The sequence below is a fragment of the Pseudophryne corroboree genome, chromosome 5 (genome assembly GCF_028390025.1).
Source record: "Pseudophryne corroboree isolate aPseCor3 chromosome 5, aPseCor3.hap2, whole genome shotgun sequence".
Classification (NCBI taxonomy): Eukaryota; Metazoa; Chordata; class Amphibia; order Anura; family Myobatrachidae; genus Pseudophryne; species Pseudophryne corroboree.
The window spans coordinates 97,791,617-97,815,989 of record NC_086448.1 but is presented as its reverse complement, the minus strand read 5'-3'; the positions used below and the strand labels follow the sequence as shown (position 1 = coordinate 97,815,989).

The 24,373-nt window shown below is 46.4% G+C and overlaps 1 protein-coding gene and 1 pseudogene across 4 annotated transcripts in view; both read right to left on the bottom strand.

Annotated features, from left to right (window-relative positions):
- RUNDC3B (RUN domain containing 3B) overlaps positions 1-24,373 on the bottom strand; it is a 596,000-nt gene that overhangs the window by 145,766 nt on the left and 425,861 nt on the right. For all 4 annotated transcript variants that reach the window (XM_063921483.1, XM_063921484.1, XM_063921482.1 and 1 more), the window contains one exon: positions 10,791-10,959. In XM_063921483.1, the coding sequence (XP_063777553.1) occupies positions 10,791-10,959 (169 nt within the window). The remainder of the gene's footprint in view (positions 1-10,790; positions 10,960-24,373) is intronic.
- LOC134930056 (5S ribosomal RNA) lies at positions 3,904-4,022 on the bottom strand (annotated as a pseudogene).

The window sequence follows — 24,373 nt, the reverse complement described above, 5'->3', positions numbered from 1 at the left end:
CCTCTTCAACTGAAGATTTCATTCTGCATTCAATCAAATCAGAGATTCCATCACAAAGCAACTTTACGTGATCACCCACAAAATATCTAGCTTAGCATATCGCTTGTATGCCGATGACCGCAAAAAGTGCTACTTTCTGTCAGCATATCACAAGCAAGAATTTGGATGTATGACATTTCCCCAAAGGTGTGTCTAACATGCAGTTTGTGCATTGTACAAATATATGCTAATATCCTGAGCTTTTAACTTTGGAGTTATATGCGCCACATTTTGCTTCCAATGCTGCATCAACCAAACAATGACTGACTGACACACACACTAGACAAAACCCATATAAACACCCTGAGGTCATACAAACTCCACACAGATATTGCCTTCCCCAAGGCCCCAATGCTGTGAGGTAGCACTGCTAACTACCGTGCCACCTAATTTATGAAGAATGCCACAAAATGCCTTGGTTTTGAACCAGTGTTACTGGATGGCCCACCAAGCACACATTAAGATGCACACCTACTCTCCAGTGTTGGGAGAAGCCGCTGCAAAAGAGAAGTGTGCTTAGGGAAGGTGGAAGAATCTTCAAACCTTATTCAATTCTTCAAACCTTCTTACATGGGACAATTATGTGCGAGATGCTTTTTATTACACTGCTCACTGGGCCGGATTCTGATTTGTACGGTATTGCACAGCTGCAGGGAAGCAGCTGTGCAATACCGTACAAATAAAATGCAAATGCAGCAGAAGGCATCTGTAGGAAACAGGTGTATCCTGCATGCATCTACGATCTGAGTGCTATGTGCGAAGACGCAGCATCGGATCACCATCGCAACCATCGGTCACAGCACTCGGCCAGTCTGCATAAGCCAAAGCTTACTCAGACTGGCCACCGGGACCGGTAAGCCGGGTCCAGGAAGTCTGCATCCAAAGACGTAGAACCTGGGCTCCATACCCCTACAATACAGACCTAGATGCCACCACCACTTCACCCTGAGGGAGGACTTCAAGCAATCTCATAGCATGGGTCCTGCACACGTGCAGACCTCCAAACATCACATTTGTACGTAAACCATGAGGTTTGCATACAAATCCGAATCGGGCCCCCACAGTGCACCTAGAAATGGGCTTCTCTGCTGAAGTGCAAGATGGAGGTGTTATTGGCACATAATAAAAGTATACATAGTATAGGACGAGATTCAAAGACTGCCAGATCTGAGCTCGTTCAGGTACATTTGTCAAGTGATAATGGCTGTGTGCCCCTGTGCATGGCCAGGAAACCCTCTTAATCAGAAATAAAAATATAAGCCTTACATTACAAATATTACAAAAAATATGAGAAACCAAAACAAACACTTTTTAAAAAAAATATATTTCTTAGCTTTGAAGCACAAAAAAATGGGCAGCATTGAGGAACGTAGACACAGAGGTCGGCCAAGGAAACTTAGTAAATCAGATGAAGGACACATCATGCTTACTTTCCTTTCAACTGGCAGAAACCAAGGTATACCCATCTACTGTTCGGAGAAGTTTGGCCAAAAGTGGTCTTCATGGAAGAACTGCAGCCGAAAAGCCATACATTTGATGTGGAAACAAGGCCAAGCTACTCAACTATGCACAAAAACATAGGAACTGGGGTGCAGAAAAATGGCAGCAGTTGCTCTGGACTGATGAGTCACAATTTGAAATAATTGGCTGTATCAGAAGGCAGTTTGTTCGTTGAAGGGCTGGAGAGCGGTACAATGAGTGTCTGCAGGCAACAGTGACCATGGTGGAAGTTCCTTTTGCAAGTTTGGGGCTGCATTTCAGCAAATGGAGTGAATTGGGGATTTGGTCAGGATTAATGGTGTCCTCAATGTTGACAAGTACAGACAGGTACTTATCCTTCATTCAACACCATCAGGGAAGCGTCTGATTGGCTCCAACTTTATTCTGCAGCAGGACAATGACCCCAAACATACAGCCAATGTCATTAAGAACTATCTTTAGCATAAAGAAAAACAAGGAGTCCTGAAAGTGATGATATGGCCCCTGCAGAGCCCTGATCTAAACATCATTGAGTTTGTCTGAGATGACATGAAGAGACAGAATGATTTAAGCAAGCTTACACTCACAGAAGGTCTGTGGTTAGTTCTCTAAGATGTTTGGAACAACCTCCCTGCAGAGTTACTTCAAAATCTGTGTGCAAGTGTACCTAGAAGAATTGATGCTGTTTTGAAGGCAAAGGGTGGTCACACCACATTTGATTTAGATCACAGGTTCTCAAACTAGGTCCTCAGGACCCCACACGGTTCATGTTTTGCAGGTCACATGTAGATTTTTAAAACGTGGCAGTTGGTGATACACAGTGTAGCTGCTGCGTGACAGGGAAAACGTGAACCGTGTGAGGTCCTGAGGACCGAGTTTGAGAACCACTACAGTAGATTTATCTTCTGTTCATTCACTGTGCATTTTGTTAATTAATAAAAAAAAATAATTATTAACACTTCTACTTTTGAAAGCATTTGTACTTTGCAGCATTTACTACACCTGCCTAAAACTTTTGCAAAGCACTGTATGTTTACTGAAAAAGACAACAGTACTAACATGGGATGCAAAGCATTCCGGTACTTTGATGCGGTGGGCAATGCCATCTTTAGATGGTGTTGCCCAATAGAAGCCTATGGGCTTCATTCACGTTTCCCCCCTGTGAGGTACTGTATCCTATTGGATCCCTCACAGCACCCCCTGTGGCACATGTGTCACTATACACATGCACCACTATAAACCCGTGCAGCAGGATTCTGGGTTCTAAACCCGGAAGTCTTTCTGTCTGTGTTTCGGTAAGAGCTGCCCTTTGGTATGTTCTTCTAGCATACAGTGTTTATAAACACCATCACGCATGCGATGAGTGGCAGAATGTGCGTCATGGATCCTGCCCACAGTCTGATAATAAGAAACCAATAAACCAAACCTACACTTTGACTCAGTGACCAACTTTGAATAGCTATTACTTACATAATGTGATATATGAAAAAGAAAAAAACAACAACTTTGAGGATATGTTTGAAAAAATAGTTTTCTAGTTCAAAAACAAATTGAAAACTGTAGCGCTGTAACAACTCACGCATGCGGTTGGCTGAGTGTGGCCTGTTGCTATCGTGCAAGCAAAGCGACGCCTGTTTGCAGCAACCCAAGAAGTTTTTGATAAATTGCCCCCTACAACCAGCTCAATGTGTCACAATAGCGATCAGCATTCACAGCATCTGCCTTGGTGAGGAAATCTACAAGAAGAACGCCCTTGTGGTCCCAAAACGCGGTCGCAGTGATGTTCTTTGCTGATGGATATGTTTTGAATTTCTTTGAAGGTGGGGACAACGCATGTTTCCATGCCATGGATGCTTGCTTCGTCTCCTGTGTCACATGATGCACCCACATTTCATCAACTGTAGTAACGAGTATGGGTCATTAGGTGGACTATGACACAGGAGGAGGAAAGAAGACTCTTTTGTGGGTGCACTCTTGATTTGGAAAAATATTACTAGAAAAATGAGAACGAAGAAATTTATTAAAATAGATTACATTTTTATTGATATCGCAAATAAAATTTATTGCCAGTAGTTTGATGTATAAATAATGGTAACAATAATAATTAGATAACAGGTGTGTACTGTCTGGGTTAAATCTCAATTATGTTAGGAGTTATCCCTGATAATAATAAGAGCACAATAAATTCACGGATTAGTCTCAACCGTGTGCCTGTACAAAAACTCGAACAAAATCTCTGAGCCTATGCATCCATTACGAATATGTGCCAGTGAAAACACACAGTAATTGGCATGCCACTTGTGCTAAAGGAGAACAGACTGAAATTAGATAAGGAGGGTGAATCTGCTGTCAGTGTTAGACACTGAGCATGTGGATCCTTGATGTACTCTACTAAACTGGGTCTTCCTTAGGAGTCTCCCACCCGAGTACTGACTCAGCCCAACATTGATTAGCTTCCAAGATCAGATGGATTCGGGCGTTTCCAGTGTGGTATGATAGTAGAGAAAGTGGTAAATGATCTTTGTTGCTCCGGAATCACTGATGAGAGTTCACGAATTAGACAAGGTAAGAGTGTGAATAGTGACAGTGAGAAGCCATGGGAGAATTCTTAGATGGATCTGCTGCCAATGTTAGACAGAGGTGAGTACCCCAGAATCAATGGTGAGAGTCCAGAAAAGATAGTAAGATAATGAAGACATTTTTTATTTATGCGCAGGGGCGAGTTCTACTGCAGGAGTTTGGCCCAAATTGACTAATCTATTACAGTGATAATCATATGAATAGCGTAATATGTCATATACAGTATGTCAATATATCATGGGGAAAAAAAGAACAGTTTCAAGCAACAGTGATACTGAAAAATAAATAATCCTATTCGGCTGCACATGCAGGAAAGAGATTTAGATGGCACAATTACTGAATTCTTAATAAAAAACAACAACCGATGTGTGAGGTGATATCAACCTCAATGAAGATACGCTCCTGACTGCAGTGTTAAGAATAGAATAAACACAATGTAACTTAAAAGTATCAATGTATGGGTAAGAAGAAAAAGGAAACAACAATGTGGCTAAATGAGTGAAACTATCACTTTTGGCTGTTGATACATAAGGATGCTGTAGTACAGTGGGTTCCGGTATGAATGGTCGACCATGTTATGGTCGACAGTCATTAGGTCAACCACTATTGGTCGACATTGACATGGTCGACATGGACACATGGTCGACGCATGAAAAGGTCGACATGAGTTTAACTTTTTTGGTGTAATTTTTTGCGTAAAGTGACTGGGAACCCCAATTAGTGCACCGCGTCCCCTCGCATGGCTCGCTTCGCTCGCCATGCTTCGGGCATGGTGCTACCGCTTCGCTCGGCACAGATTACCGTTCCAATCGTAGTCCACGTGGATCGTAAAGTATGGAAAAGTTCCCCAAAAGGAAAAAAAGTTAAAAAAATTCATGTCGACCTTTTCATGTGTCGACCATGTGTCCATGTCGACCATGTCAATGTCGACCAATAGTGGTCGACCTAATGACTGTCGACCATAACATGGTCGACCATGTGAACGGATACCAGTACAGTGACTACTATTGATAGAGAAAAATCATCCAATTAATAAAAGACAAGTGCCTGCAACCGTGATATAACTAGACTCAAAACTGAAAACAATAGCACACCGCTGGTATATGCAGGCGGGTGGAGATGGCGGATCCGCTGTGAGCATATGGATACTGATAATACAGTAATAGTCTATGCACTGGTGACGGGTTACATGAAAGGGAAGATATTACCCGTGGTCAGTGTGAGTCAAAAGGAGATAAGTCCAGGTGAGATGTCGGTTGCCGTCCTACTGAAATGCCGGGTAAGCGGGAGGTGTGGCGATAACACTCTGCTTGGATGGGCGCGAGGCTCAGACAGGCGGGGGAGAGAGGTCCGGGGTCCCAGACGGCCAGAAACAGAAGACGCGTTTCACCCGTCTGCCGGGCCTGATCGCTTCCACTCTTGTGGGTGACCCCAATTAACTTTGCAGTTAACCGCAGACCGCAAAGTTCCCATCATTGGTTACAATGGGGCACCGCTTTGCTACATTGTAACCAGTGAGCTCCTCATAATCGACAGTGCAGGAGCGCACAGCCAATCAGGAGAGTGCCATGACGTGGCGCTCCCTGCTTGGCTGGCGGAACCTTCACTGACAGGAGTCACGGGGAGTCCCGCCAGTCAGGGAATGGGGTTCCATGTGTAAACATGGGACCCCATTCAGTGCGTGGACCGGGTTCTTCGTTTATTTTTTTTTCAACAAGTACGTGGATTGCAAACTTAAAGAAGAGGCCAGATCTACACCGGATTGTTTGTAAGTATAATTTTTATTTTCCGGTACCCCGTGGATTCTACTGGACAAGAGGACCGAGGTGCTCTGTGTCCACATAGGTAAGTATGTGTGTGTATAAGTGTGCATGTATGTAAATTAAAGTTATACTATCACGGTGTGTGTCTTGTGTATTTTTTGGTTGTTTTTTTTTGTAGTAGAACTACAGGTACCAGCGGGCCCGTTATTTTCCCGCATGCTGGTACTTGTGGTTCTCCAAGTACCAGCTTGCGGGGGAGGCTTGCTGGGACTTGTGGTTCTTCTACAAAAACAATATCCTTTATTTTTACACTATGGCTATCAGCCTCCCATCCACCACCCACAGATATGGGAGGGGGATGAGGGGGGGACAGCCTCGGCTTCACCCCTGGTCCTTGGGTGGCTGGAGGGGGGGGGGGGGGGCCTTGATTTAAGGGGTCCCCACTCCTCCAGGGTACCCCGGCCAGGGCTGACTAGTTGGGGGGGTAATGCCACGGCCGCAGGGACTAGTATAAAAGTGTCCTCCGGCTGTGGCATTATCTCTCTGGCTAGTGGAGCCCGGTGCTGGTTTAAAAAATACGGGGGACCCCGACGTGTTTTGTCCCCCGTATTTTTTGAACCAGGACTGGACGCAGTGCCTGGTGCTGGTTGTTTAAATATGGGGGAACCCTACACAATTTTTCCCCTGTATTTTTACAACCAGGGCCGGCTCAAAGAGCCCGAGGCTGGTTACGTATAGGAGGGGGGACCTCACGCAATTTTATTTTTTATTTTTAACCCTTTCATCACTTCATAGTATATACGCAATGAAGCCCTGCACAGATCTCACTGATCCGGCCGGGATTCATTGTGTTATGTCAGGCAGTGTTTTACTAATCACTCCCGTAAAACACTGCCCGACAATACGAATCACATCGACATCGGAAAAAAACAAAACTAGAAAACTCGGCAGCTTAGTAAATTACCGTATATGGATTCAAAAAGTTGCAGTAAATTATGTCCGATAAAATTTGAGATCAAACTCCCTTAAAAACGGCACAAACACGAATATTAGTAAATAAACCCCTGGTGTTGGGACAGTATGACTGATATGAGGCGCAGTCTAATGGCCGTGGGGGGAAGCAGTGATCTAACTGCTCTGGCAGGAAAGTAGAATGAAATAGAGAACACGAGAGAGGTCTTGTTACTTTATTTATTGAACCACACTTGTACAATGCTGCAAAAGGGTGAGACTGTAAATCAGGCCAATGTAGTTGAGTTTAACTCAAAGGGGCGAGATGCAGGAAGCTTAAAAATGCGGCCAAACCTATGAAAATTGTGTTTTCGTAGGTTTGACCGTGTACTGCGTACGCACCAAGCACCGGAATGCAATAGATTCCAGAGCTCGGATGCGGTAGGCAAATCCATCTTTAGATGACATTGCCCAATATGCTTCGATCGTACTGACCCTCTGAGAGGGATGCAAACGGACCCCTCCCAGCACCCCCGCGCATCACTTGACGCACGTGCAGATAGGACTCCAGGTCATAAACCTGGAAGTCCTATCATCACAAGAAGCTCTTAAGAGCGGTCCTTTGTGATTTTCTTCATGAATATGTCGTTAATGAACACCGATATGCATGCGGTGAGTGGCACAATGCAGCACGTGCAATATGCGAGGCTTGATGTATACTTTTCTTCTTGAAGGCAGCCACTTGAAGATTCAGCTTCTACTCCACAAACGCATACCAACACTACCGTGTTCTTCAGCTCGCAGCCTTATTCTAGTGAAAGCTTATAACTACATTCTTCCAAATGGCCCTTCTTTGGGAAATAAACGCCTACGGCAGTGATGGCTAACCTTGACGCTCCAGCTGTTGTTGAACTACACATCCCAGCATGCCCTACTACAGTTTTGCTATTTGGCCATGCTAAAACTGATGCAGGGCATGCTGGGATGTGTAGTTCAACAACAGCTGGAGTGTCAAGGTTAGCCATCACTGGCCTGCGGTGTGTTCGTTTTGCCCTTAGTAGGTCAAGCATTTGGATTGTGGTCAGTGCCGGTTCAAGGGCGCAGAGCGCCCCGGGCAGGAAAGGGGCGTGGCCTAATACAGGGGGCGTGTTGAGTCACGCCCCCTGTACATTGAAAGCGCCGCTTGAATGCTGAGCGGTGCGCGATGACGTCATCGCGCACCGCACAGCAAAAGGTCCTCTCCACGAAGAGAAACTAGACGCTATGCGTTTAGTTCCCTTCTTGGAGAGGACCTTTGCTGTGCGGTGCGCGATGACGTCATCGCGCACCGCTCAGCAGTTACTCTCCACGAAGGGAAACTAGACGCATAGCGTCTAGTTCCCTTCACAGGAGGCGCCGAGGACGGGGACGGCAGCGGGCAGCGGAGGCGGACGGGGGACACAGCGGGCAGCAGTGGCGGATCTTGCCACGGTGCGGCGCCCTCCGGATGGCGCCAGCGCCCTCCGGAAGGCGGCGCCCCGGGCAAAAGTCCTGCTTGCCCGTGGCAAGAACCGCCACTGATTGTGGTGTCAGCACACACAGTGAGCTACCGATCAGATGGGGCAGCTCCGGCTGACTGTTTTACATTCCCTCACTTATTAGTCCTTCTTTCATGTTCACTGCCTTCACGCTGGTGTGATATAAATCTTTTTCCTCATACTCTGCCCCACAAAAATACTGTCTGCTTAAAAAATGCATTATCTGCCACACTGAAGGGATTTGTAGCTGTATATGGCAGCTTGTACTACACTTGAATATGTATCGGAGCGTCTGTGACTGTGAGAGCAAGTCTATAATCACAAGCATAAGCGCACCTGTTTAATCTAATCTGTAACTATTCATCTTTTGGGATATGAAACGGTGCGAGGGCTGTACTGTAAATACAGAGAGCGTAATAATAGTCTTTAAAAAGACGGATCTGCTGTATTATTGTCCGGTTCTTCAGAAAGGTTCTGCTGCTCTGAATGTAAAACTGGTACAACTGGATAAGAAGCGCAGCACACGTTACTATGGGTCTTACAGGAGGAGATTCTAGCAGCTCTCAGTGATTATTACTGTAAGAGATAGAGGAACATTCAGAGGCGGCAGCGGAGACAGAATCCTATTACTCCGACCCCAGTGCCGCTTATCGCACAATACACAGACTCTCCTTTTATTTACAATTTCAAAAGAAAATACTAAGCTTCAGACCAACAGAGAAAAAACAGAGGTGAAGAGGATTTGGACATGAAAGAACTACAGGGTGAGCAGTAAGGATATATATATCCAAACCTGTTCTTGCTTCACAGACACGCACATGTTGGGGTAAAATAAGGGCTATGTTATACCAGATCAGTAATCAGAGAGCAACTGTGACTGGCAGGATGTCATCTAGGGGTAACTTTACTAACATGGGAATTCTATTTAAAATGGGATGTTGCCCATAGCAACCAATCAGATTCTACTTCTCATTTATCTAGCACCTTCTAGAAGATAATACCTGGAATCTGATTGGTTGCTATGGCCAACATCCCATCTTAAATAGAACTCCCATCTTAGTAAATTTACCCTCTAATTTCTAAACTAGGCAAACCAAGGTTGAACACAAGTTGACCCTGCAACGTTGGACGCAGATTGACAGCAGACTGTCAGTGATTGACAGTCTGCTGTCGTTTGTGGGCGGGTAGGGGGCAGCGATGGCCTCCATTTCCCAAAACTGAGGCATGTCGCAGCTTTTTGGGGGGAGTGACGAGGCCAGGTTCTCCATTGGAAGATGGAGATTTCCTGGCCTTTTTGATGGATCTGCGACGGCCGGCTTGCGCAATTCCATGAGTCATGCAGTCGGCCGATGGTGTGCCCTAGGATGCTGCTCAGATCACTGATGGAAGCAGGTGTTGCACTACCATACTAGCGCCATCATTGATGCTTCCATGTAACCATCAGTGATAACTACTCCAACCATCTAAATCAAGCCCTGTGTGCATAAACTGTGTATATTTTTCCAAATGCAAAGCTGTACGTATCTGTGCACCGCAGTGCCACTATCTGTACAGCCTACTTCATGTCAGTTATTATCATCGCCAGCCTTGTCCTTGGTGCAAGAGACCCATCCGATGACAGGTGTATTTAAACTTTCGCACAACTCTGCACTGAACTCAATTCCATTGACACGCCCCGGACACACCTTTGCTAAAACTAGCCTACTGTATATGCTTACACCCCAATACATTCCATACACCTATTCAGCTCCAAATGGAGATGCAACAGAGTTATATGTGGCGCAGAATCCACTGTACAATAAGCAACAGGTTCTCAAACTCGGTCCTCAAGACCCCAAACAGTTTATGTTTTTCAGGTCTACTTGCAGAATTGAATTGCAAGTGAAATAATTAGCTCCACCTGTGGATCTTTTAAAATGTATCAATGAGTAATAAATACACCTGAGCACCTGCTAGGTGATCTGGAAAACATGAACGGTGTTGGATCCTAGGGACCGAAGAGATCCACTGCACTAAACAATAGAGCATTCACAGGGCGCGAACACACAAGATCCATCGTAAAAACGGACTTGCATTCTATTCTGCAATAATCCCACCATGTTTTGATGCAAGAGGGGCCATTTGCTCACTTGTAAATACTGGGCAGCTTTATGTTTATACGCAGAAGGTGGGATGTACAGTATCAGTGACAAAAATGCGGTCAAACCTCAGTAAATGCCATTTTAGGAGTTTGACCGCATTTCTCGCATGCGCCAAGAACCGGAAAGTGAAACCGCCCCCGATAACAATACTGCTTTATAACATTACATTTTGCTGCAGACAGGTGAAAGAGAGCACGAAGTATAGATAAAAACCCCTCCGTTATGAAATGTATATGATTGCGCTCAGTAGTGTTATAATATCCAATACGGACGTGTTGTTATTTCCCACTTCTGCTCATCTACAGATAAAATGACAGTACCTTTTGCTCCAGGGCCAGCCGGTACTTCTGCTCCACCCTCTTGCATTTGTTATACCAGCTGTTCTCATCCATGATGAAAGGGGGACCAATATTTTCTGGGGTACTACTCTCACTGCCGCTGCTGCCCAATGTGCGTAGCTCTTCCTCATCGCTGCTGATGCTGTCGGAGCTGAGCAAGATGACAAAAATTACAGATTTAGAGATATTGTTAAAAACAAATGTAAGTTGCATATTGCTTGTAGATCTATCTATTCAATTATTTACTAACGTTTATATAGTGCATATTCCACAGTGCTTTACAGAGAGAATTTGCCCATTCACAAGAGGCACTGCCCCAGTGCAGCTTACAATGTATATTCCCTACAACATCTATGGGGTCTATTCAATTAATCCGACAAGTTGGGAAAACGTCTTTCTCCGACTTTTTTTTTAGGTCAAATCTGGATTCGAACTATACTAGTCTGTTGCCGTATCTCCGAAAATACGTGGATCGGCGGATTAGCTGCAGATCCACGTATTTTGTCGAATTTGCGGGCATTTTCGACAGGTTTTTGACCTATTTTCGAAAATGATGTTTAAAAAAAGTCGGATCAGAATTGTCGGAAATGGACAACACCTGTCGGAAATGCCCACAAATTGAATACCGTTGGAGAAGATCCGACACTAATTGAATACGCCCCTATGCCTAAATGTATTAAGTGTTAGAAAGTGATAAAGTGGAGATAGATAAAGAGTAATAAATGAACAGCCAATCAGGTTCCTAATTGTCATTTTTCAACCACAGCTTGTTATATGACAGTTAGGAAGCTGATTGGCTGGTCATTTATCACTCTTTATCCGTTTCCACTTTATCACTTTTTAAGGCTTAATACATTTGGGCCATAGGGTTAATTTTTTGTCAGAATCCAATCAACCCACCTGTATGTTTTTGTATTGTGGGCGGAAACCCATGAAAACACGGGGAAAACAAACAAACTCCACACAGTACCTTGGTAGTCATCGAACCCAAGACCCCAGTGTTGTGAGGCAGGAACCACTACACCAACCGTGTATGCAGAGATACATATTAATAGACTCAAACATATTTTAATTAGTTTATATTTTTACTGGTAGAATTTGAGACTGGGGAGTTAGAACAAAACACAGCGTATCCAAGATGACAAATTCCTAGAACATTATTTGGGGGAAATCCCAATTACTTCTTTGTCCCCCACATCTATAATGGCCACATTAAGAAACCCACATCCCGATGAAATCAAAACCCTCATCACTGCAGCCAAAAATCAGAGATTAATGTCACTTTTTAAACGCCCCAAAACATTAGGGCGGGATGAAATGAAGTCTGAGTTCGGCGGCTGTGCGAGATGCCGGCGGAACTCGGATGTTTTGCTAAATGGGCAATCATGTACAAGGCAGGGTTTACCCTTGTATATGATTGCGCCTTTAAAAAAATTGTCTGAGTTCGGCTGGCATCCTGCACAGCCGCTGAACTTGGACTTCATTACATCCCGGCCTACGTACAGTATGACTGGGGAATAAAGACCTGGGAACCACGGTCTAAGGGGTATCTTTACTAAAGTGCGGGTTTACAGAAGTGGAGATGTTGCCCATAGCAACCAGATATTAGCCATTATCTTCTAGAAAGTGCTATATAGATGCTAAGTAGAATCTGATCGGTTGCTATGGGCAACATCTCCATTACTAAAAACCCGCACTTTACTAAATATACCCCTCAGACTGTGGTTCCCAGGTCCCTATTCGCCAGTCATACTGTACGTAGGCCGTAGACAAGTCATTGCATCTGACCATTTTTGGTCACTTAGAGTGATATATTCTGAATCTTATTAGGTAAAAACGGATGAAGTCCACAATCTAGGACGAAACGCGTTGGAACTTATGGCTGCTGGACCCCTTTGATGGACAGATAAGCCTGTTTATAACTTATTTCTTGTACGTTTTCTACCTATCGGAGTCATTTGGAATATTTGTGAATAAGGAACCTGGATTGTTTGGGCAGATAAGCCTATCGTTTGTCACTTGGAATACTGTGTGAATACATTTTTGTTTTTAAGAAAAGTAATCTATACTGGTTAATTGGGACTTGCAGTAGTTCCTAGCACAGTTCTTCCACAAAAAATAGTTTATATGAACAATCATTGTTTGCATTGAAATAGGTTGCACTATGTTTTTATTATTTTTTATTTGTATTTCATATATTTTGAACTCAACAAGGGTCACTAGACTAAAGATTTTATCATAAAGGAAGCTAGGTGTTTCGCTTTATCCTAATATTTTTACTCTATACTTGTACACTATTAGGCGCTCCATTCACTTCAACGTATCCTACAGGTAAAAATGGGTGTTTAATAATGCACCAATTACACTATTTTCTTATTATAATATATTGGGAATTCGTGCATCAGAGTCGTCCATCATGATATATGAGCGGTCAATTTCAATGGACTCCTAATTTAAAATATTGATGATTTACGGTAGTGTTAGCTGATCAGATATGTATTATAATATAACATTTGCACACTGATGGTTCTAGTGGCATTGCCATTCATATAACCTTTTGATGTCTGCTCAGATATTGTGCATTGTATTAGGAACTGGGGAAATACTGCATGTCAACTTGCCAATCCCAATATTATTTTGTGGTTGGAATGATCAAATCAAGGATTTCCAACATAACCAAGGCATTGGCAGAATGGGGAATTGCTGCAATACCTGCCAGATGTATAGGCCACTAAGACTATGCAAGTGTACTTCACATTGATAAGTTTTATTATTTTACTGCATTTAGTGTCGGATTGGGGCATGAAGGGCCCACCAGGGAATGCAGTGGTAGGGGCCCATGTTTAGGGGTGTTGGCAGTCTCCAGAGGGGGTGTGGCCAGCCGCTACATTGGTTTGCCTCACCATTAGAGAGTGCATGGGCTGGGCCTCTTGATAAATATATAAATATTGCTTGTGCATGTATGATAATGTACCAGATAAAATATTGGCCATGCACTGTAGAGAATACATCATAGTCCTGTGCAGTATAAGGTAACCTATGTATAATGTATAACTCAAGTACATATAGTATGGAACCTTATTCTTAGAGGAGTAGGAGGGGCCCCAGGCAGTGGGGCACACCGGGGGTTTGCCCCAGTGGGCCAGTCCAACCCTGACTGCATTTATGTCACATGATATAATAGCCCTGATTCAGGCCCCATCGCTGCAAGGGGAAAGTCATAATGTAAGGGCTGTAAGGGGAAAGTCTCAGTGTTTGGTACATCACGCATGGCAGGACCCGTACTGTGCATGTGTAATATGGGTCTTGTGATGTTGATTGTAAAGCGGCTGCAGATGTCCGGTGATTGACAGTCTGCAGCTGACGGAGATTTCCTGGCCTCAGCGGCGGAGCTGTGGCCCCCGGTCTGCGTATCCTCAGGGTTAGTCAGCTGGCCGATGGTGTCACAGGTGATCGGATGCAGCACTGGATCACACATGCATGCAGGAGGCATCAACTTATACCTGACACCTCCTATTGACCCCTGTTGCTACTGTAGTTCAGTTTAACATTCAGGAGGATATTTATCAAAGCTTGGCAAGATATAAAGTGGAGAGAGATAAAGCACCAACCAATCAGCACCAACCAATTTACCTGAGTTACATGTATTTGATAAATGACAATTAGGAGCTGATTGGTTGGTACTTTATCTTTGATAAATCTCCCCCTCATTTTTTGGGATGCATACTTAGTGAATCAGCTTGTCCTGAAACCAAACGTTCTTGTTTTTATATAATACTGTTCAAGTGGCCCGTCACCAGCTCGGGCCACAGTACAGTAGGTCTCCATAATGTGTGGGCGACAGGTGCAGTAAAATATTCTAATTTATTTTCACTTAATAAATCATTTAATTTCCCAAACTGTGTTCTTGCTGGAAAAATCAATTGGCAGGATGCCGTAAACACTTCATTTGTGGCAGTCAATTGCAATGATTCCCAGGGGACTGGCCGCACCATATTATTAAATGTGTGAATACAGAAAGGGATTAAACCTTACACGACTCAAATATTGCTTCCATTTCGTAACCAAATGAGCAGAGAAATAACAGGTTTCCATTCTGTATTTCAAAGGCTGCATAAAACGCTGTAAATTGCAGAAATTGTGTGCTTCGTATCACTCACATTAATTGCGTGGTGTGAGTTCTGCGTAAACAACTAAGGGGCTTATTTATCAAACATTTTTCCATAATAGTACAGATGTGTCCTCATATATCTAGCCGAAATATACGCAGCGTGAAAATGCATCTTAGACGCAACGCGATGCAAGAGGAGACCGTGCTGATTAACATATACAACACTTGTATATTGTGTGTGGCTGAGTCTTTATATGGAGCAGAACAGAACCTGTATAGGAAAATAGCTGCGGCTGCTACATTGTAAAGATGGAGTTACGCTCATTGAGCAAGGCAGCTTCGCAAGTGGGGGCGCACGGTGTGCCTAGGCGTGCCTGGGCACGCCGACGAGCGTACAGAGACGCTCCCATTCACTTTGAATGGGGTGTGTGCGCACCTATGACGCACACGCATCCCATTTGTTCTCGTTCGGTGCCCAGGCGCACCTAGTCGCAGAAAGAGCCACGATTAGCGTGGCTCCATCTGTAGCACTTCATGTACAGATTCAGAGACTCTGCGCCCCTCCCCCCTGTCCCTACCATAACCCTAACTATCTGGTGGTGGTGGTGGCGGCTATGGCTAACCATACTGGGGTGTTAGCTACAACTAACCCTAAGCACCCTAGTACCTAGCCCTAACCATCCTTGCCCTAGGGCCCTAACCCTAACACCCAATCCGATACTCACCTTCGGGATGTCGGGCGTCAGTGATCTGGGACCGGTCTCCTGGCCGGTGTCAGGACTCCGGTGTCGGTCACATGACCGCTGCCATCCCCAAGTGCCATATACCACATTAATCATTGGTTTATTTGTAGTGCACAGATGTCGTACAGCCTTACTCACAGATACACATATGGGTAGCTGAGATGGAGCGGAGCACACAGCTGGTCATGTATGTAGGCACTGTCAGCAGAACATAGCAGAGTTCCCAGGAAATTAAGTGGTACACAGCTGTGGACAGGGGGTGGGATGAATCATGTATCGCATATTCTACGCAATACATCCCCTTAGTGTACGCATAGCGCCGTATGAATGAATAACTGCAAATAACAATGTTGGAAACAGCTCTTCTGATACGAGCGGCCCCTTGCCTTGTGAGGACGTCCGGGTCTGTGAAATCTGAGATTGTGTTGATTAGGTACTATTGAAAGCGTCATGCACAGCACAACTGGCCAATGCATAGGCGAAAGCTCCTTTATTATGAATGTGTGACGGCGGATTCTGGAGGAAGTGGTTGTTCCTCCAAAATGTAATTGAAAGATGTAATACTGTACATATCTATTTACAAGGTCATTAACCGGCAGCAGATGTGCCCTCATACACCTCTCCTTTTTTTGCCCTATGACGCGTAATGCCTGGCCTGACATAGAAGAACCTCTGTGGGTAGAAATTCCCGTTGCAGAGTACTTGTTCCCATATTTTGCATCTTAACTCACTAATAGTGTAGTAAGAATAATGTACCATGGGCCTGATGTGGCTATGTATATAATGTATGGTATCGCACAGCCGCAGGGAAGCTGTGCAATAACGTACAGCTAATATGCTAATATTGCAGGAGGTGTCTATAGGAAAAACACACAACACAAGAGAACAGCGTTTGTGGGTATAGGTGTAATACATTTAAAAATTCATAAGAATACGCAATGTGGCTTGGTAGATGGAATGCGACGTTTAACAATAAATATTAAGTTATGGTTTGAATAGCAATAAACACTAAATACATAAATTATCAATTTGTGCACACAGGGTATTATAAAGTAAACCAGTTGATGCCACCAATAATATAGATATGGAGCTATTAAAGTGAGAAGAGCTGTATATAGGTCCAAATAATTATCCATAAAACTGAGCAATATTGACATTAGGTATGAAGCTCAGTCAATGGGCACCAATAGATGTATAACAGGTTGCATAAATAGAAAACAGTTTTGGTAGAAAACAGCCAGTGGATGAACGTTGCCCCGTTGATGGTGAAGCCAGTCCGTATGGGCCATACAGTATATTATCAAGGAGTCCTCGTAATGGATGTCCAAACAACGACAGAAAACGGCTTTGTCCTTGTCCACCAAATGGTGCGAATCCGGATATCAAATGGGAGATACCCCAAAAAGTAAAATAATAAGATTTTACTTACCGGTAAATCTATTTCTCGTAGTCCGTAGTGGATGCTGGGGACTCCGTAAGGACCATGGGGAATAGACGGGCTCCGCAGGAGACAGGGCACTTTAAGAAAGAATTAGGATACTGGTGTGCACTGGTTCCTCCCTCTACGTCCCTCCTCCAGACCTCAGTTAAGGAAACTGTGCCCGGAAGAGCTGACATTACAAGGAAAGGATTTTGGAATCCAGGGTAAGACTCATACCAGCCACACCAATCACACCGTATAACTCGTGATAAACTTACCCAGTTAACAGTATGAACAACAACAGAGCATCAGATAAACCCTGATGCCACCATAACATAACCCTTATTTAAGCAATAACTATATACAAGTATTGCAGAAGAAGTCCGCACTTGGGACGGGCGCCCAGCATCCACTACGGACTACGAGAAATAGATTTACCGGTAAGTAAAATCTTATTTTCTCTAACGTCCTAGTGGATGCTGGGGACTCCGTAAGGACCATGGGGATTATACCAAAGCTCCCAAACGGGCGGGAAAGTGCGGATGACTCTGCAGCACCGAATGGGCATACACAAGGTCTTCCTCAGCCAGGGTATCAAATTTGTAGAACTTTGCAAAAGTGTTTGAACCCGACCAAGTTGCTGCTCGGCAAAGCTGTAATGCCAAGACCCCTCGGGCAGCCGCCCAAGAAGAGCCCACCTTCCTTGTGGAATGGGCTTTCACTGATTTTGGTAGCGGCAATCCAGCCGCTGAATGAGCCTGCTGAATCGTGTTACAGATCCAGCGAGCAATAGTTTGCTTTGAAGCAGGAGCACCCAGCTTGTTGGGTGCATACAGGATAAACAGTGACTCAGTTTTCCTGACTCTCGCCGTTCTGGCTACATAAACCTTCAAAGCCCTGACCACATCTAGCAACTCGGAATCCTCCAAGTCACGAGTAGCCACAGGCACCACAATAGGTTGGTTCATATGAAAAGATGACACCACTTTTGGCAGAAATTGCGGACGGGTCCGCAATTCCGCCCTGTCCATATGGAAAACCAGATAGGGGCTTTTATGTGACAAAGCCGCCAATTCTGACAAACGCCTAGCTGAAGCCAAGGCTAACAGCATGACCACCTTCCACGTGAGAAATTTTAACTCCACGGTTTTAAGTGGCTCAAACCAGTGTGATTTCAGGAAACTCAACACCACGTTAAGATCCCAAGGTGCCACTGGAGGCACAAACGGGGGCTGAATATGCAGCACACCCTTTACAAACGTCTGAACTTCAGGAAGAGAAGCCAGTTCTTTTTGATAGAAAATGGATAGGGCCGAAATCTGGACCTTAATGGAACCCAATTTTAGGCCCAAAGTCACTCCCGACTGTAGGAAGTGAAGGAAACGGCCCAGTTGGAATTCCTCTGTAGGGGCATTCCTGGCCTCACACCAAGCAACATATTTTCGCCATATACGGTGATAATGTTTAGCCGTCACGTCCTTCCTAGCCTTTATCAGCGTAGGAATAACCTCATCCGGAATGCCTTTTTCTGCTAGGATCCGGCGTTCAACCGCCATGCCGCCAAACGCAGCCGCAGTAAGTCTTGGAACAGACAGGGCCCCTGTTGCAACAGATCCTGTCTTAGAGGTAGAGGCCATGGGTCCTCTGTGAGCATTTCTTGCAGCTCTGGATACCAAGTCCTTCTTGGCCAATCCGGAACAATGAGTATTGTTCTCACTCTTCTTTTTCTTATGATTCTCAGCACCTTGGGTATGAGAGGAAGAGGAGGAAACACATAAACCGACTGGAACACCCACGGTGTCACTAGTGCGTCTACAGTTATCGCCTGAGAGTCTCTTGACCTGGCGCAATACCTCTGTAGCTTTTTGTTGAGGCGGGATGCCATCATGTCCACCTGTGGTAGTTCTTGATGAAGTCCCCACTCTCCCGGGTGGAGGTTGTGTCTGCTGAGGAAGTCTGCTTCCCAGTTGTCCACTCCCGGAATGAACACTGCTGACAGTGCTCGTACGTGATTCTCCGCCCATCGAAGAATTCTGGTGGCTTCCGCCATCGCCACCCTGCTCCTTGTGCCGCCTTGGCGGTGTACATGAGCCACTGCGGTGATGTTGTCTGATTGAATCTGCACCGATTGGTTGCGAAGCAGGGTCTCTGCTTGACTTAGGGCGTTGTATATGGCCCTTAGTTCCAGGATGTTGATGTGAAGGCAAGTCTCCTGACTTGACCACAGACCCTGGAAATTTCTTCCCTGTGTGACTGCCCCCCACCCTCGGAGGCTTTCATCCGTGGTAACCAGGATCCAGTCCTGAATGCCGAATCTGCGGCCCTCGAGAAGGTGAGCACTCTGCAGCCACCACAGAAGAGACACCCTGGCCCTGGGGGATAGGGTGATCAGCCGATGCATCTGTAGATGCGTTCCGGACCACTTGTCCAACAGATCCCATTGAAAGGTCCTCGCATGGAACCTGCCGAAGGGAATGGCCTCGTATGACGCCACCATCTTTCCCAGGACTCGCGTGCAGTGATGCACCAACACCTGTTTTGGTTTTAAGAGGTCTCTGACCAGTGTCATGAGTTCCTGAGCCTTCTCAGTCGGGAGAAAAACCTTCTTCTGGTCTGTGTCCAGAATCATGCCCAGGAAGGGCAGACGCGTCGTAGGAATCAGCTGCGACTTTGGAATATTCAGAATCCAGCCGTGCTGTTGTAACACCTCCCGAGAGCGTGCTACGCTGATCAGCAACTGCTCTCTGGACCTCGCCTTTATGAGGAGATCGTCCAAGTATGGGATAACTGTGACTCCTTGCTTTCGCAGGAGCACCATCATTTCTGCCATTACCTTGGTAAATATTCTCGGTGCCGTGGAGAGACCAAACGGCAACGTCTGGAATTGGTAATGACAATCCTGTACCACAAATCTGAGGTACTCCTGATGAGGCGGATAAATGGGGACAAGAAGGTAAGCATCCTTTATGTCCAGAGACACCATAAAATCACCCTCCTCCAGGCTTGCGATGACCGCTCTGAGCGATTCCATCTTGAACTTGAACCTTTTCAGGTATATGTTCAGGGATTTTACATTCAATATGGGTCTGACCGAACCGTCCGGTTTCGGTACCACAAACATTGTCGAATAGTAACCCCTTCCCTGTTGAAGGAGGGGAACCTTTACCACCACCTGCTGGAGATACAATTTGTGAATTGCAGCTAACACTATTTCCCTCTCTATGGGGGAAGCTGGCAGGGCCGATTTGAGGTAACGGTGAGGGGGCATCACTTCGAATTCCAGCTTGTATCCCTGAGACACAATCTCTATAGCCCAGGGATCCACCTGTGAGTGAACCCACTTGTGGCTGAAATTTCGGAGACGCGCCCCCACCGGGCCTGGCTCCGCCTGTGGAGCCCCAGCGTCATGCGGTGGATTTAGTGGAAGCCGGGGAGGACTTCTGTTCCTGGGAACTAGCTGTATTGTGCAGCTTCTTTCCTCTACCCCTGCCTCTGGCAAGAAAGGACGCACCTCGGACTTTCTTGCCTTTTTGTGATCGAAAGGACTGCATTTGGTAATACGGTGCTTTCTTAGGTTGTGAGGGAACATATGGCAAAAAATTTGACTTTCCCGCCGTAGCTGTGGAGACCAGGTCCGAGAGACCGTCCCCAAACAATTCCTCACCCTTGTAAGGTAAAACCTCCATGTGCCTTTTTGAGTCGGCATCGCCTGTCCATTGCCGAGTCCACAGGACCCTTCTGGCAGAAATCGACATTGCATTTATTCTAGAGCCCAGTAGGCTAATGTCTCTTTGAACATCTCTCATATATAGGACAGCATCTTCTATATGCCCCAGGGTTAGTAATATAGTATCCTTGTCCAAGGTATCAAGATCCTCAGATAAGGTATCCCGTCCATGCTGCTGCAGCACTACACATCCAGGCCGACGCAATCGCCGGCCGTAGTAAGGTACCTGAATGTGTATAAATGGACTTCAGGATACCCTCCTGCTTTCTATCCGCAGCATCTTTAAGGGTGGCCGTATCCTGTGACGGCAGGGCTACCCTCTTGGATAAGCGTGTTAAAGCTTTGTCTACCCTAGGGGAGGATTCCCAGCGTAACCTGTCCGTTGGCGGGAAAGGATACGCCATAAGCATCCGTTTGGAAATCTGCAGTTTTCTATCTGGAGATTCCCAAGCTTTTTCACATAACTCATTTAACTCATGTGAAGGGGGAAAGGTCACCTCTTGCCTTTTCTCCCCATACATATAAACCCTCTTGTCGGGGACTGGGGTTTCGTCTGTTATGTGTAACACATCTTTCATTGCTATAATCATGTAGCGGATGGCTTTAGCCATTTTAGGCTGCAACTTTGCATCATCGCCATCGACACTGGAGTCAGAATCCGTGTCGATATCTGTGTCAACAATTTGGGATAGTGGGCGCTTCTGAGACCCTGACGGCCTCTGCGATGTAGGATCAGGCATGGGTTGAGACCCTGACTGTCCCAAGGCTTCAGCTTTATCCAACCTTTTATGCAAGGAATTAACATTATCATTTAAAACAGGGGTGGGGAACCTCCGGCCCGCGGGCCTTATCCGGCCCGGAGAGGCATCTTGACCGGCCCGAAGGCAGCCGCGGAGTGTAAAGCCGTTTGCGGCGCACGGCTTCCTGGAAGATGTAGTTTTCTCTACACTGTGCACTGTATTCAATGTACAGTGTGAGTAAACTACATCTCCCATGATGTAGTGTGCGGCAGACGGCTCAGAGAGGTATGAGGCAGCTGTGTAAAGCCGTCCCCGGTGCATTGCTTCCTGGGAGATGTAGTTTTCTCACACTGTGCACTGTATTCAGTGTACATTGTGAGAGAACTACATCTCCCTTGATGCCGCAGCTGCCTTTCCCATGGGCCTTTGATCCGCGCCCGTCTCCAGCATTGCAGGTAGCAGCGCGGCCACTTCGAGGGAAGACCGGTGCATACTCAGGAGCCGCCGGTAAGAATACATACAGTGCAAGGGGGAGGGAGTGTAACTGTTAGCGTTAGTGTGGTACAGAGCAGGGGAGGGAGTGTCAGTGTGTGGTACAGCGCAGGGGAGGGAGTGTGAGTGTCAGTGTGTTACAGGGCATGGGAGGGAGTGTGAGTGTCAGTGTGTGGTACAGCGCAGGGGAGGGAGTGTGAGTGTCAGTGTGTGTTACAGGGCATGGGAGGGAGTGTGAGTGTCAGTGTCTGCTACAGGGCGGGTGAGGGAGTGTGAGTGTCAGTGTGTTACAGGGCATGGGAGGGAGTGTGAGTGTCAGTGTGTGTTACAGGGCATGGGAGGGAGTGTGAGTGTCAGTGTGTGTAACAGGGCAGGGGAGGGAGTGTGAGTGTCAGTGTGTTACAGGGCATGGGAGGGAGTGTGAGTGTCAGTGTGTGGTACAGTGCAGGGGAGGGAGTGTGAGTGTCAGTGTGTGTTACAGGGCAGAGGAGGGAGTGTGAGTGTCAGTGTCTGTTACAGGGCAGGGGAGGGAGTGTGAGTGTCAGTGTGTGTTACAGGGCATGGGAGGGAGTGTGAGTGTCAGTGTCTGTTACAGGGCAGGGGAGGGAGTGTGAGTGTCAGTGTGTTACAGGGCATGGGAGGGAGTGTGAGTGTCAGTGTGTGTTACAGGGCATGGGAGGGAGTGTGAGTGTCAGTGTGTGTAACAGGGCAGGGGAGGGAGTGTGAGTGTCAGTGTGTTGCAGGGGAGGGTGTGTTGGGGTCAGTGTGTGGTACAATGCAGGGAGAGGGAATGTGAGTGGAGTGTCAGTGTGGTTCAACGCAGGGGAAGGGAGTGTGAGTGGAATCAGTGAACGAGGGGTATTTCTGTGGGCAAGAAGTTTCAATGTAGAAAATACTCTTGCTTTGAGAAGGGGATTTAATGCCATGCCTACTTTCCTAGGAGAGTGTGTGCATGGGGGTGGGGGGCGCTTAAAAAATGGCCCGCGAATGATGTCGAAAAAATCCAAATGGCCCTTGGCATGAAAAAGGTTCCCCACCCCTGATTTAAAACCTTCCACATATCCATCCAATCGGGTGTGGCGCCGTCGGCGGCGACCCCACATTCATTTGTACCCGCTCTGTTTCCACATAGCCTTCCTCGTCAAACATGCCGACACAAGCGTACCGACACACCACACACACAGGGGATGCTCTATTTGAAGACCGTTCCCCCACAAGGCCTTTTGGAGAGACAGAGAGAGAGTATGCCAGCACACACCCCAGCGCTATATGACCCAGGAATCACACAGTAACTTAGTGTTAACCCAGTAGCTGCTGTATAAACTGTTTTTGCGCCAAATTTATGTGCCCCCCCTCTCTTTTTACCCTCTTTCTACTGTGATTCTGCAGGGGAGAGCCTGGGGAGCTTCCTCTCAGCGGAGCTGTGGAGAGAAAATGGCGCTGGTGAGTGCTGAGGAAGAAGCCCCGCCCCCTCAGCGGCGGGCTTCTGTCCCGCGTTTTGTGTGTAAAATAATGGCGGGGGCTCATGCATATATACAGTGCCCGACTGTATATATGCTGTTTTTTGCCAAGAGGTTCACAATTGCTGCCCAGGGCGCCCCCCCCTGCGCCCTACAGTGATTGGAGTGTGTGGGTTTAGTGTGGGAGCAATGGCGCACAGCTGCAGTGCTGTGTGCTACCTCATATGAAGACTGGAGTCTTCTGCCGCCGATTTCGAAGTCTTCTTGCTTCTCACGCCGGCTTCTGTCTTCTGGCTCTGCGAGGGGGACGGCGGCAGGGCTCCGGGATCGGACGACCAAGGGTGCGATCCTGTGTACGATCCCTCTGGAGCTAATGGTGTCCAGTAGCCTAAGAAGCAGGACCTATCTTCAGTGAGTAGGGCTGCTTCTCTCCCCTCAGTCCCACGCTGCAGAGAGTCTGTTGCCAGCAGATCTCTCTGAAAATAAAAAATCCTAACAAAATACTTTCTATTTAGCAAGCTCAGGAGAGCTCACTAAGTTGCACCCAGCTCGTCCGGGCACAGATTCTAACTGAGGTCTGGAGGAGGGACATAGAGGGAGGAGCCAGTGCACACCAGTATCCTAATACTTTCTTAAAGTGCCCTGTCTCCTGCGGAGCCCGTCTATTCCCCATGGTCCTTACGGAGTCCCCAGCATCCACTAGGACGTTAGAGAAAGAGAGTTCAACACGTTTCAGTGTGGAAAACACCCCACACCTTCCCAGGAGCATGCACTTAGGGCTTAATTCAGATCTGATCGTAGATGTGCTAAATCTACGGTGATTTACTCTGACATGCGGGGGGGGGGGGGGGGGGGGGGGGGAATGACCAGCG